The 19,103-nt window shown below is 38.9% G+C and overlaps 1 protein-coding gene across 1 annotated transcript in view; it reads right to left on the bottom strand.

Annotated features, from left to right (window-relative positions):
* The window catches only part of Spata16 (spermatogenesis associated 16), a 283,849-nt gene that overhangs the window by 157,859 nt on the left and 106,887 nt on the right, over positions 1 to 19,103 (bottom strand). The window contains exon 4 of the mRNA XM_034500996.2: positions 4,379 to 4,468. Coding sequence (XP_034356887.1) covers positions 4,379 to 4,468 — 90 coding nt within the window. The remainder of the gene's footprint in view (positions 1 to 4,378; positions 4,469 to 19,103) is intronic.

Here is a 19,103-nt window from a genome sequence, read left to right as displayed (position 1 = left end):
AGCACAAAATCTTAACAGCCAAAGCAATTTTAAACAGAAAGAGTAATGTTAAAGGGATTGTAATATCTGATCTCAATTATAGTACAGGCGATAGTAACAAACAGCGTGGTACTGGCACAAAATAAATCAAGTATCAGAAAAGAATAAAGGAACCATATATAAACTCACACACAGCCATTCCAAATGCTGTGCCATCTTAAGAAAGGAGAAACTGAAGAGATTGTTCACTAGGTAAGAAATGTGAGCTGCTCTTCTAAAGGACCCAATATCAGGTGGCTTACAAGCACCAGTAACTTTAACTCCAGGGCTATTCAACACTGCTGGCTTCTGCACTCATATGCATATACCTGCACACAGGCACATAATTAAAATTAATGAAAATAAAATTAATAATAAGTAAACACATAAGCAATCGTAGAAAAGAAAACACATGCCTAACACACATGTACATGCACACAAGGCACATCACACATACACATTCACACACACACACACACACACACACACACACACACACACACACACACACACACACACCAGAGTTAACACTTGCTGCTCTCTAGAGGAACTGGGCTCAGTTCCTATAACCCACATGTACATTGGAAAAGTGACAGCCTCTTTAACAAATGGTGCCAAGGCAACTGGATTTCCAGTGCAAAAGACTGAAACTAGATCCTCACTTCACTCTATGTGAATATAATTTTAAATGTATTAAATATGTTGACATAAGACATGAAACTTTGAAAATGCTACAGGTAAGGGTGGCTTATCAATATATCCACATAGGCCTACACTTTTTGAAAAGAACTCTAATAGCCCAGGACATGATACCAGGGATTAAAAAGTGGAATTAAAAAAACTTCCTCACTGGAAAAAAATACCTAAAAACGAAAAATTCCTTTCATATGCAGAGTGAAAAATCAGCCACAGAAAGGGAGGAGAAAGGAAAGTGGGATGGGCCCATAGATCATCATCCTAAACAAAATAAGGCAGTCTCAGAAAGATAAGTGTTAAATATTCTTATATGTATGTTGCTTTCCAACTTTGCATATACATGTTAAGGACGAGTGGGGAATGGGGTACATGTGACACAAATGCAACAGAGACATGGGATAGAAAAAGGGATCCAGCAAGAGGCAGGAGGTGGGAGAAAGAAAGGGCAAAAATAAAGGCAAATTATGATGGCACACATGTATGAAAAAGCTCAGTGAAAGACACTCTTGGTATTCTAACTAAAAATTGCTAAATATATTACTAATAAATATGAAGTTGGGTGTGGGTGGCATGTATCTTTAATCATAGCACCCAGAGGGCAGAGGCAGGCAGATCTCTATGAGTTTGAGGCCTTCCAGGTCTACATAATAAGTTCCAGGCCAGCCACAGCTACACATGATAAAGGGATCTGCCTATTGTAAACCTGGCTGAGCTTCCCAGCCAATCCAGGAACATTCTTGGCCTTGTTGGTGAGAACATTTATGGTCATGATACTGTCCTGGGAATCCTTCTGTCCTGTTTCTTTGGAATCCCTTACTCAGAAAGGTGGTCAGACTTAGACTGCCTCAGTTATTCAGCTTCTAAGAACTTCCTAAACATACTACATTTGGACAAAAAATGGGCTGAGCAATAAAATTACTGAGAATTACAGGTTTTATCTTGACTACTTCACAATATAAACATTGGTTTTTATTTGGTTGGTGGTTGTCAAGTCCAGAAACATGATTACTTGACACTACAGGAGACTTGGTGTGTTGGCTTTACAGATTAGTTTAGTACTATATTCTTGTAATGCATGAAGCAAATTGCCCAAATCCTGAAGCGACTTACTGATAACAATGAATGCTGCATATACTGGTTTATATTAGGCAGCCAATGTCTAAGCAGATACATAGAACAAGTCTCAGCTAAGAGAAGATGCTCATCTTTACTCCAGTGGTAGTCCTGGAGAGCGTGGCTGACACTTTATGTGGACAGCTGTAATTGCCAAAGAAACCAAGGCATTTCCTGCCTATGGTGAGAGGCTGGATGTGATAGCAATTGTGTCTGCTTTTCTTTTGGGGAAAGTGCACAGCAGCAAGACCAATGATCATCAGGAAGTGCTTGGAGCTTCTTGTCAAATCATCATCCAAGGATATCAAACAGATCCATCTATTTCTCTGCAGGGGCCAGGGCGAGAACAGTGTAATCGCCTGTGGCAGTGTTGTATGGCAAATGTTGGCACATTCCAATTTTCCAACTCATTGCTTGTTTTGAGACCCGTAATGACTTCTGGTCACCACTTTGGCTCAGTTAAGTTTGATAATATTAAGATATAACCCATGATTTGTGGGCATCTACCTTTTTACAAACAAAACCAACCAACTAACCATCCATCCAAGCAAGCAAGCAAGCAAGCAAGCAAGCAAGCAAGCAAGCAAGCAAGCAAGCAAGCAAGCAAGCAAACAAACAAACTTAGATCTGTGCATTTATTGTTATCTCACTTATAAATTCTCCCAAAACTTCTAATTTCTTCAGTTGTTTTAACAACTGTCTCCCTCTAAATTCCAGTTTAACTACTTTGTATTTCAAATCATCACAAGAAAACCCAGGGTAGGCTTTGTACCTGTTGCAACCTGGACTTCAGGTTGTAGGTAAGTTTCTATGGATCTTTAAATTGGATCCACCACACATCAGTAAGTAAGCCATCTTTTATAGGACACTTTTTGGCTGGAACTTAGAATTAGCGCCTTCTGTGTCGAGTTAGCAAAGTTTAACAAACTCCATTTGTGTGTGTATGTATATATGTGTGTGTGTGTTTGTGTATGCACTTTTGTAGGTAGGTTTTTGTGTGGGCATCAGAGGTCAACTATGGGTGTCTTCAATCATCTCTACCTTCCTTTTTGAGGTGGGAGTGTTTTTCATTTAACTTGGAATTCACCAACTCAGCAAGGTTGACTGGCCAGGGAGCCCCAGAGATATATTTGTTTCTTCCTCCTCACCTCTGAGATTTGTGCCTTGGATCTATCACATCCAGATCTTTACATGGATGCTAAGGATCCAAACTCAGATCTTCATGTTTGTAGGACAAGAACTTTACAAATTAAATCACGTCCCCAGACCTTCAAAACCCCCTTTATAGAATCATTTGCCCCAAAAAATTGTCTGTTAATTTTCTTCTCTTTCACATAGGGAAACATGTCTCAGGGACAAACCAGTAAAGAAAATAAAAACTAGGAAGAAGGTATATACACAGTTCAATAGAAAAGATACATTCAAAAAACAGTATATGGAAAATGGAGTGTAAAGAGAGTGATAAAGATGTTTTTCACATTTCAAAGTAGATCATAACCCACAAGTAAAATGTTGTATTGTGTGACTACAAAACTTGAGCAGTTGAGGAGAACTCTACTGTTCATTTGAACATCTCATGGTGTTCACAATCATCACTGTGTGCTTCTATCTATGTATGGACCCATGTTAGACAGGTGGACTGACCACAGTGTCAATGCCATGGAAACATTTTACTCACTCCTTAAAGAAAATTTTATATATAAAAATTGACACGTGCTCTAGAGGCAACAGTCACCCAGAGACCAGACACCTGTCATTTAGTCATATAGATTTGACCTTGGGAGTTGTGACTGGATAAATTCTAAAAATTCTTCATAGGTTTTTTTTTTCCCACCGAATTCCTGGAAATGGCCAGATAAAACAGTAGACTTCTGTACTTTAGGAGAAAAGGAAAGTTCCATGAGGAAATTGGTCAAAGAGAATGAGTCAGCATGTTGAATTTGACCCTGGAAGAAAAACAACCTTGCCTATGAAGTTAGAATAGGCATGTAAGCTGCATGTAACTCCTACATTTTTTTTTTTTTTTTTTTTTTTTTTTGCCAAAAATGTAGGTTCTAGGACTGAGAACATTAGCTACTGCTTCACTTGGCTTCCTTTCAAATAGTGAGGTCCAAGAGATAACAATCTTCACAATTTTGGGCTACCCATCAGGTGCCATTTCTGTAGACATGGACTTCTGGCTTGCTGGAGTCCTTCCCCTGATTTGACTTCATCTCCACAGCTTGACTCACAGAACTGTGTCATTACAGTCAGAACATCCTGGAGACTTCTGAGGTCAAGATCATTTCTAATATCTATGGAAGTCTTCCCATCATCACTAATGACCTCATGGCTGGAAAGTTTGAATTTTGCTAAGAGCTATGAACATGAAATAGCTTTAATTAAAGAAAAAGATACTCAATAATTGTTGGCTTGACATTTATAAGACAATAATTCGGGTAAAATCATATTCCATGAGAGAAATGGAATGTCCTCTTATACTATTACCAGAATCTGAGGGTAAAATTAATTTAACTTTAAATAAATCTTCACAAAGTTGTAACAAACATACCGGGCAGCTTCTGAGTATCTCTCCAGACATCTAAACACGGCTGCCTGACGAAGATGGTTTCGGAAATAGGCCGGGTTTAAAACAATACTCCTGTAAAAAGATAAAGGAAATACAAATGCCATTAGATTCCTTAAAGGACAATTACCAGAAGTGTATAGGAACGTAATCACATGTATTCAATTTTCGATATTATCTTAAAAGAAACTGATGAATGAGATCTCTTCTGTGATTCGTCAGAGAAGACAAACAAGCCAGTGTGATTGAAAAACAAATTGAATTTGCATCATAAAAGCTACTTGGCAGCACTGAATTTAGTTTTATAGATGTGGTAATGGTAAAGCCAACATACCTAACATTGTATGTACCACATGGTGCTATTTGATTTGCTTATGACAATATACCAGTTGTCCATCACAGGCCATTTATGGTATGCCTTCTTTAATATTTTCATTTTTTATTTGATTTTAAATTGTTTTCATACACCTGTATGTCTAAAACCTTGCGCATGCGCTCACCCCTTCTCTCCTTACCACCCTGCTCCTTTGTGTCACTAGGAATTTTACTTCTACTTTCATTGCATGCACTGGCATGGCTAGTTTGATGAAGGGAGAGATTGCAAACTGCTGAATTTTGGATAAAAGGAGCTGTAGTTAGGCATCGGACTCATTTGAATTAGATACTGAGGCTTTGTGGAAGGTATGGTGGCACATGGGGGGAGAGGCTGTGTACCTCAGCTGAGGGGGGCTGGTTTTGGCCTTGCCAGTTTGAGGAAGGAACTTCCTTGGTTCAACCTTCTTTTTCTCTTCAGTGTAACTACAAGGCTTGACTCCCAGAGAGGCCCGTCGTCGCACATGACCTGCTGCTTTATGGTGCTGTGCCCTAGAGTTTCAGCATTTCAACCCAAATTCAGTTGCAAAGATCACATGTCTGCTATCTTCTTTCTGCAGAGATAAGATGAGAGGAATTCCTCTCCCTTGCTTCTTTCAGAGCTTGGTAACGTTTAAGAAATTTGAAAGAATGGGGATCTGGGCAGATGCAGTTCATATCCATTGTTGATACTGGGAAGACCTCCATTACTGAACGTTTCAGATGCACCTTCTACTATACTAACAGATGTGGGAATTCAGATGTCAAAAAACCAACAGGAGATTACTAAATAACACTTTGTAAGACTTCCCACTGGCTGATAGGAGTTATTTGAAACTGGTTATTTATTGAAATAAACAGTTGGCTTTCATTGTGAGAGGTTCCGAGAGCTATAAACCATTGTCTCAAAAAAAAAAAAATGCATGTAAACATAGATGACCAACTTCAGAGAATTCATGAGACTCTTTTGGTCCTAATCATGAACTTGAGGGTGAAAAACTCACAGATTAGAATAATTCCATTCTCAGAAACATTACAAAAGGGAAACAACCTCCCTGTATCTAGTCACATGACTCTTGTTAAGTCACATGATGGTGAGGTGACTCACTCCAATCTACTTTAGACACAAACTGAAACCAGGGAGCTTAAGGAAACTCTAATTAATAGCAATTAATAGCCACAGATCTCTGTTGCTTACTGGCCTACCTTCTCTTTAACAGCTTCTCAAGCAGAGGAGTCCCAGTTACCCAGAGAAGGCTGTGCTTCATGAGCACTGATTTGTGAACATGAATATTCTCCAAAGAGTAGGAAATACTTGCTTTGGTGTGAGATCTAACTTAAATGTAGTATTCTTACGAATTACCACAGGGCTCACTTGATACAAAGTAGAGCCGCTGACAGCTCCTACCGGGCTCACCTGATACAAGGCAGAGGCCACTGACTGCACCCACTGTTAATGCTCTGAGGTAGAGCCACTGATCGGCACCCACAGTTAACGCTCTGTCAGTTCAGATAGAAGCAAGTTTCTAAAGCAGGCTTAGTGCCCCAGTCTTCTGAAGGCAATCTTTAGACACAGCCAATGTGTTTAAGAACACAGTTCTGTCTTGGACCCGAGTTTTTCTTCTGCATCCTAACTGTTCCATGCCTTCATCTATGCATGTGTGGCACACATGTTCAGATGAGACTGTTTAAGGAGTGCACATTGCTAGTCTGTAATGCAACGTTCTGGTTCTCCTAAACAGTTTTTTGAGAATCTTGCTCTGATGGACAAATTGTTTTTGACAAAAAAGGATTAGGTTGAAGGATGAAGGGCTGCAAGCAGGAGTGAGGGAAAAGTTAAACAGGTCGAGGGTGGGGCAGGATTCAGTAAGAGTTGCTTTTATGTGGGTAGATAGAGAGACCATGGAAAGGGGACAGAATGGGGACCATTCTGATTTTTATAAACCACTTGTAATTATGAGCCTTCTGTGCTTCTGAACAAATACTGAATCAGATGTTGGTCTATTGTTAGGCTGGTCTGTGTTATTTTAACTACAACCTCATCCTCCCTGAATCATGTGATTCTCCACTTAAAAGTGGGGCTCCTAAAGAAGACATAGACCCAGTTTCCCCCATGAAGGTGACATCATACAGGGACATTTAGAAATGTTGGGAGCAAGGTTACATCCGTGCAGCCATTAGTTTTGACCCTTTTGTTGTAATTGCAGCTTCCCTGTTGCGCTCCTGTGAGAGATTTGGCAGGCAAATGTTAGTCCGGTGGTAAAGCCTTAGTTTCCACACTCTTATTAATTTATTGATGCTTCTCCAAATGACATGTTCTCTTAAAGATCTATTTTAGGATTCGTGTAACTTTGAGCCAATGATGACTTGTCCCTTCAAACGTCTGATCGGTTACCATTGACGCTCTGTAGAGAGGCAGAAGGCTGACTAGATCAGAATGGACAGCCTCCCCAGAGCTACCATGAGGAAACTGTAATTGTAATCAGGACAAGGCCTTTTCACTGATTAGCCTCGTTTTCTTGCACAGGGAAATGATTCTGATTTGGGTATGTTGACAGGGCTGCTGAGAAGAAGCAGGAATATGTCAGAGGGAGTTACAGGAAGCCCCGAGTTTCTGAGAGAAGAATGGAGCTGGTGTGAGCAGCAGGCCCTGGTTACTCATTTGGTTGTCAGGCTCATGTTAAAGGTACAGGATCATGTGGGATGGAGGCTTATTTTTTTAAAATTAATTTGTAGTGTGTGGTAGGTCGCCTTAGGCTTTCTGTGATTTCTATTTGTGGATGCCTTAACATTTATCTCTATATTAATCCATATAATTTGGTGTGTGCTCACTTTGATCTAGAAAGTGAAACTGTGTGGTCAGATCTGTTTCAGCCTTGTCTATGGCTTCTTGATTCGTTTGGCAAAAAGTTTATTCTTATACCAGTGTTGTGTTCTGAGGTCCCAGGCACTCCTGTACCTGGGGAGGACTTGACACTCCATGCCTGTCTTGTACTGGGATGGAAACTATACTAAGTATCCTAAGTTTGGAATAAATACCCTTCATTTGCTGGGAGGGAAAGAGCTGGCTAGGGTCTTCCTTGTGAAGAACTGTATTTGTTAATATGACAAACGTATTCTTCCTTATGAAATTTATAATCTTTATCTGCTTAAATTGAAGAAACATTGTCTGAGCCAGACATGGAGGGGAAAGCAGGAAGACACAAGTTGAAGGGGATGCTGGGATACATAGAGAAATCCTTCTCAGAACAGACCCAGAAACAAACCCACGATAAATACAAACAAAAGCCCTAAACAAAACTAATAAAACCAAAACGTGATTTGATGATTTTCATTTCAGTAAAAGTCGATTTTGGTATAGTGTCTTCTTATTCTAAAATGCGATACTTCTTTTTCTTAAACAGTTTTTTATGGGTCTCAGTAACATTTTAACATTTCATGTTTTTAAAATGAATTGGGATATTGTACAAGCTTTAATGTTTTAATTGTTGAGATTTTAGAATAATGATACAATTTCTTTCTTCCCTTTGCTCCATTCAAAGCCTCCCTCTACCTCTCCCTGCTCTCTTTCAAACTCATGCCTTGCATTTCATGAATTACTCTTACATGCATGTGTATATGTCTATGTCTGTGTCTGCGTCTGCGTCTATGTATATGTATATACATGCATATTGCTTAACATAACCTGCCCCTTCTGTATGATGTTACCTGTATGTATATGTTCAGGGTTGACTATTTGGTGCTGGATAACCCATTGGAGAAGACTCTTTCCTATGCTATCGGCATTCTTTGTTGCCTATAAATCTATGAGTAGAGTTGAGCCCCTGTGGTCTTTTCCCTGTCTACTTTGGCATGCCTGTTGATGTCATCCTTGGTATGTTTTTGATGTTGCTCATGTAGGGCAGTCATGTTGGTGAGACTTTATGGGTGTAGCTTCTCGCATTGCTAAGAGTTCAAGTATCACAACCTTTCTGATCCCCTGGCTCTTACTGTATTTTACCCCCTCTTCTGCCATGCTCCATGAGGCTTAGGAATATGAGTTGTTTTGTAGGTGTATCTGCTGGGCCTGGGCCTTTTAGCTTTTAAAAGTAGTTCCACTAATTTCATGTTAGTTTTTACTTTTAAAAGTTATACACAAGATTATACATATACACACGTGCTCTTCTGTGCATGTATGCACACCTGCACCTTGTCGTTCAGAAAATGACCAACAGGAGCACTGAAGAGCTCATTACAATCTGAAAGGTTGATTCCCACTTACCAGGCACACAACCTTAGTTTAACAGGTTGCACAGATGATCTGTATGCAGATACAAGTTTGAGAAACGCTACATATATGAATGTAAGACTTGAATTCTTTTCATTATATCTTAGGCACTAACTGTTCTCACTGGTTACATTTGGACTTATTTTGTATTCTTCTAACTTAATATCATAGCAATTCAGTTTTATTTACATTGTCTGCAAATATTAGGTTACTGACAAAATATTACCTAGTTTTCTTGTCTTTTTGTGTAGATTAAATTCTTTTTATAAGGGAATTAATTAAAGGAGAAAATTAAGAGTCACTTCCATGTTTCACTGGTATTTATCACTGTATATAACTTTGAGAAAAATAAAAGGAATCTGTTTTTTGATCTTATGCAGTAAAGAATTAATGATGACGCATACAAATCATAACACCAAATCAAATATTAAAGTTAAAGATTAAGGATGTTATACTGGTTTTTAAAAATATAATATTATTATATTGAAGTTGAGCTGTCATGGACTTAAACTTTGTTATTCTTCTTAAACTCATTTTAGTTGTAGTTATTAATTTTGCTGTCTGGGTTTTCAATTTGCTCGACTTCCATAAAATCACCTCTTACTATCCATGGGCCATTGGCTCAAGGAATCCTGTGGATTTCAAAGTCTGTGGTGCTCAAATCTTTCATGTAAAATGCTGTGGTTGGTATCTGTGTGGGATGTATACATGTCTTTCTGTAACTTGAAATTATGTCTAGATTACCAATAATGCACAATGCAGTGTCATTGCTATGTAAATACTTGTTCCAGTGCACTGTGTATGGGACAGTATAAAGCAAAAAGTCAGCACATGTTCAGCACAGATATGTTCACCACGTCCTGGAATAATTTTGTTTCCAGGGGGATGGGGTTGGGGTGGGTGTAGGGTTTGTCACAGAAGTCTTCCATGTCCCTCTTTCTCAACTATATGACTGCAATCATTGATATAACTCTACAAGTAGTTTCCTTGCTCGTTACAGTCAGTGGGAGAACAGATCATGGGCTTCCACATTGTTTCTAGTGACAGCACAGACCATGAACACAAACAGACAGAGCCCCCAGCTGAAGTAGGACTATGGACCCAGACAATGCTCTCAGTGGCAGCCTGGATCATGGACATAATCATAGCCTCAGGTGGCCATGCAGACCACTCACATCAATATTTTCCCTGGTGGCAGAATCTCCCATGGTCATCAGCATGGCTTCATGCTGCAGCACAGACTATGAACATCTGTATGGTCTTTGGTGGTGACGTGAGTTATGCACATCACCATGGTCCCTGATTGTGGTAGGACTATTGGTTCAGGCATGGCCTTCAGTGAGCAGCATAGTCCCAGAAATCATGCTTAGGTGGCAGTGGAGGTCACTTAGATCAGTATGGCTCCCAGTGGCAGCATGGCCTTCAGACATCAACATGACCTCAGGAACAGTACAGACCAGGTATGTCTTATGGCCTTTGCTGGTAACATGGGCCAGACATTGACCTAGAACCCAGATGCGGTAGGACCTTGGCTGTAGACATGGCCCTTGGTGGCGGCATGGATCTGGACACTACCATGAGCCTCAGTTGGCAGTCAGGCCACTCACATCAGCCTGGTCCTCACTATCCTCACCTCTCTAGATCTGCCTCTCTCCACTTACTGCTCTGATTTTTTATTTTTCCCATTTTTCCATTATAAATTTGCTCGTTGTAGGAGTCCCATCCTGGCTGGCTTCTGCCACCCTCACTGTGAGGCTGGATAGCCTATGGAATATTTTTTATTTGTAATTGGTTAAATTAACAGATGTAGATCAAGAGAAAGTTCATCAAACTTTTCATTCCTACAACTTATTTTTCTTTTGTTCTTAATATATTTTAAAAAATGTTTGTTTTCTTTTTAGCTTTCTGTTATCTATCCCCCTGACTTGAGCTTTGATCCACAAGAATAATGAGTATATTTTATTTTGCTTGCCCATGGCAGTTCTTTCTAGATAAACTCTATGAAACCATACAGCATATATTTTTTTCTTCAGTGCTGAGATGTAGATGCAGGGCCTCATCCACAGCTTAGCACTTTACCACTGAGCTCTGCCACAGTAGAAGCCTTGCTTGTACAGCATCTTTCTCAGTTGTACTGCTTTTGCATCCACAGTTGCATGGTTAACTTTGCTTTCCTTTTTGCTCTTTTAAATCATCAGTGCATCCCACACTCACTTTGGTCACTTAACAACTGATGATGTTTGGTTTTCATTGAATAAAATAGCTGCACACATTCAAAGCTTTAGGTTTCATTTCTCTTAGGAAAACACCTGGGATGAGCATGGGGACATCCCGTGGTGAGTATAGGCTTAACTTTGTAAGACATTGTCAGTTCTTTTACCAAGGGGCCCTATAGTCCTCAGCATTTGCCCCAGGGGTGTATGCTACTACCAGCCCGAGCTTGCAATCCTCCTGCCCCAGACTTTTGACGGACAGAATTACAGATGTAAGTAACCATCAACAGATCTGGCACCACAAATATATCTCTGTATTGTTTGATGGGAGTTCTTTTATTTTTACTAATTTATTTTTGTTTTTGAAAAAATGGCCTTACTATGTACTCCTGCCCAGCTTAGAACTCGCTGTGTAGAACAGTCTGACCTTCTACACGTAGAGGTCCACCTGCCTCTGTTTCCTGAGTGACGAAATTAAAGGCATACATTACCATGCCTAGCTTATTATTTAATTATCATTTGTTTTAATTGTGGATTTTCTTTTTCTAGTGCTAGGAATTGAAGCTAGAGCCCTGTGTTTAGATAGGCATTCTATTCCAGAGACAACAAAGCTTTGCCAAAATTTGTGCATGGTATAAGGCAAAAGTAATGGACATTTATCAGTGCTTAGAGATGTGTAGATTTTTTTTCCCCTCAACTTCATTTTTCCCCCATGATTGCTTAGAACTTTGAAATAGTTTACTTTTCTGTATTCTACAAATAATGGCACGTTAGTTGTTAAAATTGTCCACTGAGATTTTTAAATCTTCACATAAATTTAGGGAGTTTCGATATCTTCACAACATTGCATCATATAATCAGTAAATAGATTTCTCCACAATTTAGTTTTCATTTCTTCCCTTGATGTCTTAGAATTCCTAGTATGAAAAATCTTACACAAATAAGTTAGATCTGCCCCAGAGTACTTGATGTTTTCTGTTTCCATTTGGGATAATGATCTTTAAGTTTTGATTTCTCTCCACTCATTGCTGACTTAGGGAAATGGAACTGATTTCTTTGGACATTGATCTTGTACTTTGATATATATTTCTAAGGGCATTTACTTCTACAAGCGTTCCAAAGATATTTTAGCATTTTTTACATGGATTGCAATATATTCTGTAAATAAAAACTGCTGCTTGATTTTTTTAATCTACTGCTTTTAGTTCTCTTATTTTCATTTTTGCATGTTTTAGAATGGTCAGTATATCCTTTTATTGTTGATGTCTTGCTTTTATTGTCTTAAAATCCTTTCTACTTCTTAGATGTGCACTTTCTGATTTCCCCCTTAATTCTGGAAACTTGTTTCCAAGTGTCTCTTTCCAACTCCTCAGCTTTCTGTTTCCCTCTTTGTGAAAAATTTCTTCATGACACACAAGCTGTGTTCAACATGTGGTTTGCTTCATGCTGGAGAGTGTCTTCTGTTTCTTGTTGATGGGTGTGAGAACCCTTGATATCTTTCCTGCATGAAGATAGGTGATGGTTTCTCTCCCATGGGAGAGAGTTTAAGCTTTCCTCTGCTTTGGCTGCAGTGAAGGCAGGGCAGTTTACCCCTTTCTCCAGAGAGGGAATTTGCTTCTAGTTCTCCACCAGAAGCCATGACTTTTTCCTGTCTCTGTGAATGTAGACGTTAGTGTCATGTCTCAGGGAGATGATAGATATATACTCCTGAGACAAACCCTGGTTTACTCTCCCAATAAGGAGCTGAAATCTTTTAAAAAATAGTTGGGAGAGCTAAATAAATGTGAGAATGTCTGGATTATTAACTGTTTTAATCTAAGCAGAGAACAGTATCTCAGAGGGAAAGATTGTGACAATAACGATGGTTAGTTACGTTATTCAGTAGTTGATAAGCAGTTAAAATGTGGTCCAGGAAAACAACAACAACAACAACAAAAAATGTGGTCCAGAATATCACATAAAAGGAATCTCAATGTTGCAGCCTGCCATAGCCTTTTTGTAGCCATGCCCATTTAAGACCAAGATTAAAATTGAAGTGATGGCTACAAAATATGACACACATATTATATAAGCAAGAACCAATACCACTGCAGACAGAAGCAAAATCTCCAATGATCAGGGCTAATTCAAAATCAGAAGCTTATTGAGTCCTGCCTTAAATTTGCTAGTGTAGAAAAAGGTTGGATATTTTATTTGACTATACTCTGTGATACAACAATATAAATACACACTATATATATATATACATATACATATATGTATATATATATATACACAATACATATATATGTATTGATTTGGCATGAGAATATATATATATACACATATACATGTATATATGTATATATATATACATATATATGTATATGTATGTATATGTGTGTATATATATGTATATACACACATTCTCATGCCAAATCAATAGAACAATATTATTTCCATATGGCAAGAGCTATTTTCACTTGACCGCATAGTCTCTTGAATGATCTAGCTCTGAGAATGTGAACAAATCATCACCATATTGGATCATGTCTGGAATGTTTAACTGGTCTGGAAAACAAGAGCTGCATAGAAAAATTCAGTATGTTTAGAAAATGAAATAGTGTTATTCTGAGCCGCAATGAGTATATTCAAATCCATGATCTTCCCTGTGGAAAGTAGGATTATTAGTCTACACAATGCCAGATGAGGCAGGGCGAAAATCACTGTCAGGGAATTACAAACAGTGCAGTTTGTCTTAAAGATGGACTTCTCAGGAACCCATGCAACAGGCTTTGAGAGAGTTTCCTTTAGGGAAACATTTAGGTGGTATTTAGAGCACCATCTGTCAGGATACTATCAAGAAACTCCTTACTAAGTGGGAGATTAGGCAAAATAACTTTCAAATATTATTACGGAATTCTTTGCAATGCCTTATTCAGCGCTGCAGAGGGTCTCTGAGTTTTCTCTTCTTGAAAGTTTTCTTTACCAGGTTTCCCTGATGTAGTTCTGTGGATGCTGATGGAAGCCTTGAGCCACTAGAATCAATGACAAAGGATAGGCAAGCAGTCACTGCCTGTCAGTGAGAAGAGTATTGCTGAAACCCTGACATCAGGCAAGCATGTCTTCTGTAACCCTAACTATGGATGTTTTCTGTTGACGTGAGCTTTCCTGATGTCAGTCCTCTTGACCTATCTTCAAGAGATATCATCAAGAGATACCATCAAACCCCACCATGTTCAGCTGCCGCCGCCTGTCAACTCTAGTGGCAGACACTATTTTCATGTTTAAGGCTGTAAGCTGACTTGCTTACCCTCCAAGGCTATTTGCCATACAGCCCCCTTTGAAAACAGCAAGGGCCATTCAATGCATCGATGTAAAATGAAAAGTGTGATGTGCGCTCAGTCATCGCCTTATATAGAGATCTGTTAGGATGTGTCCGTACTGTTACACTCAAAGAATAAGAAGAAGCATCCATCACAAGGCATAATTCAAGGCATCACAGAAGGAAAATCAGATGCCTAACATCAAAGAGAGGGTGGGCACAGCAAGATTGTCTCCTAGGAGATGTCAGGTTAACTCAATGTAAAAATAATTCAAGGGGACAAATAAAACAATCCATACATCAGGTATGTGTTATCAGTATTCAAGATTTGTGGATTAAAAAGCTGAAGAGGGCAGCTGTCGAAGAACTCAGGGCAAGGTTTACAAAGCAAACATAAGATATGGTATCTGGCTTGACATCATTATGTGCAGTAGGCTGCTCCCCAGAGTGACAAATTCTGGAGAAGGTGACAGAGCAAGAAAACACACTTAGCAGAATTCAAGTGTTCACTTAAGCAGTGTGCCAGTACATTGTAGGGTATACATATTGTATCATAGTTATCAAGTCTGTACAAATTCCTAGATTTCAACAATAATAGTAAGAAGTTAATTAAAGAACAGGTCAAGGACTGTAATTTTTTATAAAAACTATAAACTACTCACTACTGAACACATAAAAGATGCTTCACACTACTGATTCTTAGGAAACAAGATCACAGTGAGGTAACCCAATGCACAGAATAGGTGCAGTTAGAACAAACACGGAAACAACAGGTGCTGGCAAGGATGTGGGGGCACTGGAATCTGTATGTGCTGTTTGTGAGAAAGTCATGTGATGTGCCCACCATGGAAAACAGTGTGGTGCAAGTGTCAAGCCAGAATGACAATTACTATATGGTCCAACAATATATCTTTCTGGGTGTATCTGTGTGATAGGTGGTTTTAATTCCCACCTTGACACAACCTGCATTAACCTGAGAAAGAGCCTCAGTGGGAGATTGTCTATAACAGTTTGGCCTGTGGGCTTATAATTGTCTTGAATTTTAGTTGATATAGGAGGACCCAGGTCACTGTGGGCAGCACCACTGCATAGGCAGGATGTCCTGAACTGTGGAATAGAGGAGGAAACAAGCAAGTGAGGATGTATTTACCATTCATCTCTTGACCCTGGGTATGCTGCAACCAGCCACTTGACATTATGGTTTGACTTTCCAAAAATGGTAGGTGTGACCCAGAATTCTAAGTCAAATACTTTCCTTAAAATTACCTTTTGCAATATATTTTATCATAGCTATAGAGGTAAAGATAGAATAATATCCAAAGAACTAAAAGAAGTGTTTTGTAGAGCTATATCATATGTTTATTTCAGTAATCAAAAGGTTTAAAAATTTAAGCATTCATTGACAGATAAGTGGATAAGAAAATACAGCCTACATACAAACATACACAGAGAAAAATGAACACACATGTACAAACACACATGCACACACATACACACAAATGAACACACACATTTGAACACACCTGAAAATATGCACAGAAATATATATGTACACATATACACATATAAACACATACAAACACACACATACATATGAACACATATCCATAAACATATAGGCATGTGCACATATAAACATATACATAATACACATACCTATATATACAACATGTAAATGCATACACACATACCCACATATCCACATACATATGTGTGTATGTATATTTATATGTATATGTATGTGCATGCATGATATTCAGCTTCAAAAATCATAACACACTCTGTGATGTGGATAAAACCTGAGAAATAAGCACACAAAGAAACCATTAGTATCTGACCTCCTTGTTGTCTCGGTCTGTTTCGTATTACTAGAACAGTTCCTCACTTTGTGTACTTTATAAGCAGTAGACATTTGTCTGTCTAATGTTTTTGGAGGCTGTAAAGTATATGACCAGACAGTTGGATGTAGTGAGGATTTTTTGGTTAGTATAACATGGTGGCCCATCCATCTTTCCATTAGGAAACCATGCTGATAAAATTATAAAAAATGGTGTGTGTGTGTTGACAGTATGTAGCTGCACCTCACAACTGCACAACTATTCTTAAGACAAGGGCATTAGACTGTTTATGAAAATAGTCTGTGTGATATAAGATGATAAAGGTCCCATCTTACAATAGTGTGGTATTGAAGATTAAGTTCTATACTATAAACACTGGGGGACAATTAGAACCATAGCATGTAACGGAACTACCTGGCCAAATTCATATTTGAGTGCCAAATGCATTTTCTGAGTGCAAGAGGAGGAGGGGACTGAAAGGTTGCTGTCTCAGGTGAACAGATTGTCTTAGGGTTGTATTGCTGTGAAGAGACGCCATGGCCATAGCAACTCTTATAAAAAAAATGTTTAATTGAATCTGGCTTATAATTCTAAGATTTAGCCCATTATCAGCATAGTGGGAAGCATGGTGGCATGCAGGCAGACATGATCTGGAGAGGCAGCTGAGAGTTCTACATCTGGATTGGCAGGTAGCAGGAAGAGACTGCCCCAGTGTGCCTAGCTTGAGCATCTGAGATCTCAAAGCGTGCCCCACCCTCATGAAACACTTCCTCCAACAAGGCCACACCTACTCCCACAAGGCCATATCTCCAAATAGTGTCACTCCATGTGAGCCTATGGTTTTTCAGAATGAAAAGAGTTCTAGAGGTGGTTTGCACAGCCATTAGAATATGCTTAACAGAACTGAACTGCACATTTAAAACTGGGCAAGACCGTGTATTTTATATGTATTTGCCATTTAAAGTGTAAACCAAACACAATAATTGAATGAGGGAAGCAAGGTTTAGAACAGGGAAGGCAAAGCTGGATGAAGTTGGGATATAGAGCACACATCATAGCTTTCTAAATATTTGCCTGAGATGCATGATATATTTCTTTCTATTTTCTAGTAGCCAATGGGAAAAACACAACTCCCTTTTAAACAAGAGGTTTGCTCAGTTCCTATTGTTCTTGTTGTATAATCACAAAAATCAGTTTATTCAAAGATGTCTAATAATGTAACAATCTGTTCTCTCTGAAATAGAGTTATAGAAAAATCAGCAAGTACCCCATTGAGTCGCTTCTTTGAGACTCATTCAACATAACTACTGATGTCAGCGAGACTGTTGGAGTGTGACAAAGCCACGTAAAAGCAAGCACCAAATGGGGAAACAGAGAAAATACAAAATAGAGAGACATGTTTTATCTGGTCACTTGTTTTCTTATTATAAATGGCTAACAATTAGAAGTAGATGCAAAAATCAAACATAAAGCCTCTCACTTGCTCCTAAGAACTAGGAAGTCTATGGGCTCAGTTTACATATCTCCCATTGGTGATCCAGACATGAAAATGGCAGTACCCAATTTAATTTACATGGCAGCAATGAAACTATTTCATAAAGTATCAGAGCATAAAATTAGAAATAAAGGCATTGGTTTTTGAAATAAGAAAGCTGTACTAGATTGCTGTCAAATAAAGCATGGCTCTTCCCGAATGGGAGCAGAGGATTTTTTTTTTTTGAGGAACAGGAGAGTGAATTCTAATTCTCTAGGAAGCCACCACCAGGATTCACCCCGGGCTGCCTCTCCAGGTCTTTGTGAAACTACACCATGGAAGAAAATCAGTTTTGGAGGACTAAAGTAACTGAAACATCATTTCTCATGTTTTTGTACCTAAAATTATAATTAACTGTACAACTAATTACATGTGGAAGAATTAAACCATGCTATTATCCCAAATGAGCAACACTGTGTTTCGTGACATTATCAAGGAACTATGAGATAAATACTTAAATTGCTACACTGTCACAACACCGAGGACGGCACAGTCCTAATGGAACGCTGCATGGCCTTGTTCTCATTTCAGACAGTGTCACCATGGGCCAGACTGTCTTCCAACCTTAGCCTGCCTAGTGCTGAGATAGAGCAGGAGGTAGCATCCTACAAAGAAGAAGCGGGCTCTGTGTGTAAGCATATTTTATGCTACACTTTTGAGTGTGATATTGGCCTGCTTACAACAGAATGATGACCCAGGGTGCGAGAGAAAATTTAGTTGCTCATCAAGACCACAGAATAGGAACCTGGAGGAGGGCTCCTAGCCTTGGGTCTCTATACCCCTTCATGCTAATGACTGTTGTGAGTGAACATGCATCAAAACACCATAAGAATAAACATGCATCTCTACTGGAACTTGAGAAGTAGTCGGGATTATGGCTTCTTGACAGTAGATAATGGTTTTTTTTCTCCATGTTTTGCTGACTATTTTTACTTAGTTATTACTTTTTATTCACTGGAAGCTCCTCCATTTTAGGAAGAGATGCCTCTGCCATTCATTTTCATGTGTGGATACTTTCTGAATGGTTCATAAACAATAAGCACTTGATGAATGTTTGCGCAATTAAAATGTGTATAAGGTGGCTAAATAAGACATTTCTGCGGGAGCTGTGAGAAGCCCTAATCTAGCCTGAGATTCCCCACTGAAATCGATATCTGTTGTTTCCAAGTTGTTAGGATAAGAGACTGGGCCCACAGCATTCCT

Source organism: Arvicanthis niloticus, chromosome 4 (genome assembly GCF_011762505.2).
Source record: "Arvicanthis niloticus isolate mArvNil1 chromosome 4, mArvNil1.pat.X, whole genome shotgun sequence".
NCBI lineage: Eukaryota > Metazoa > Chordata > Mammalia > Rodentia > Muridae > Arvicanthis > Arvicanthis niloticus.
Note: the sequence above shows the minus strand (reverse complement) of the source record. Positions and strands in the feature narration are given on the sequence as shown.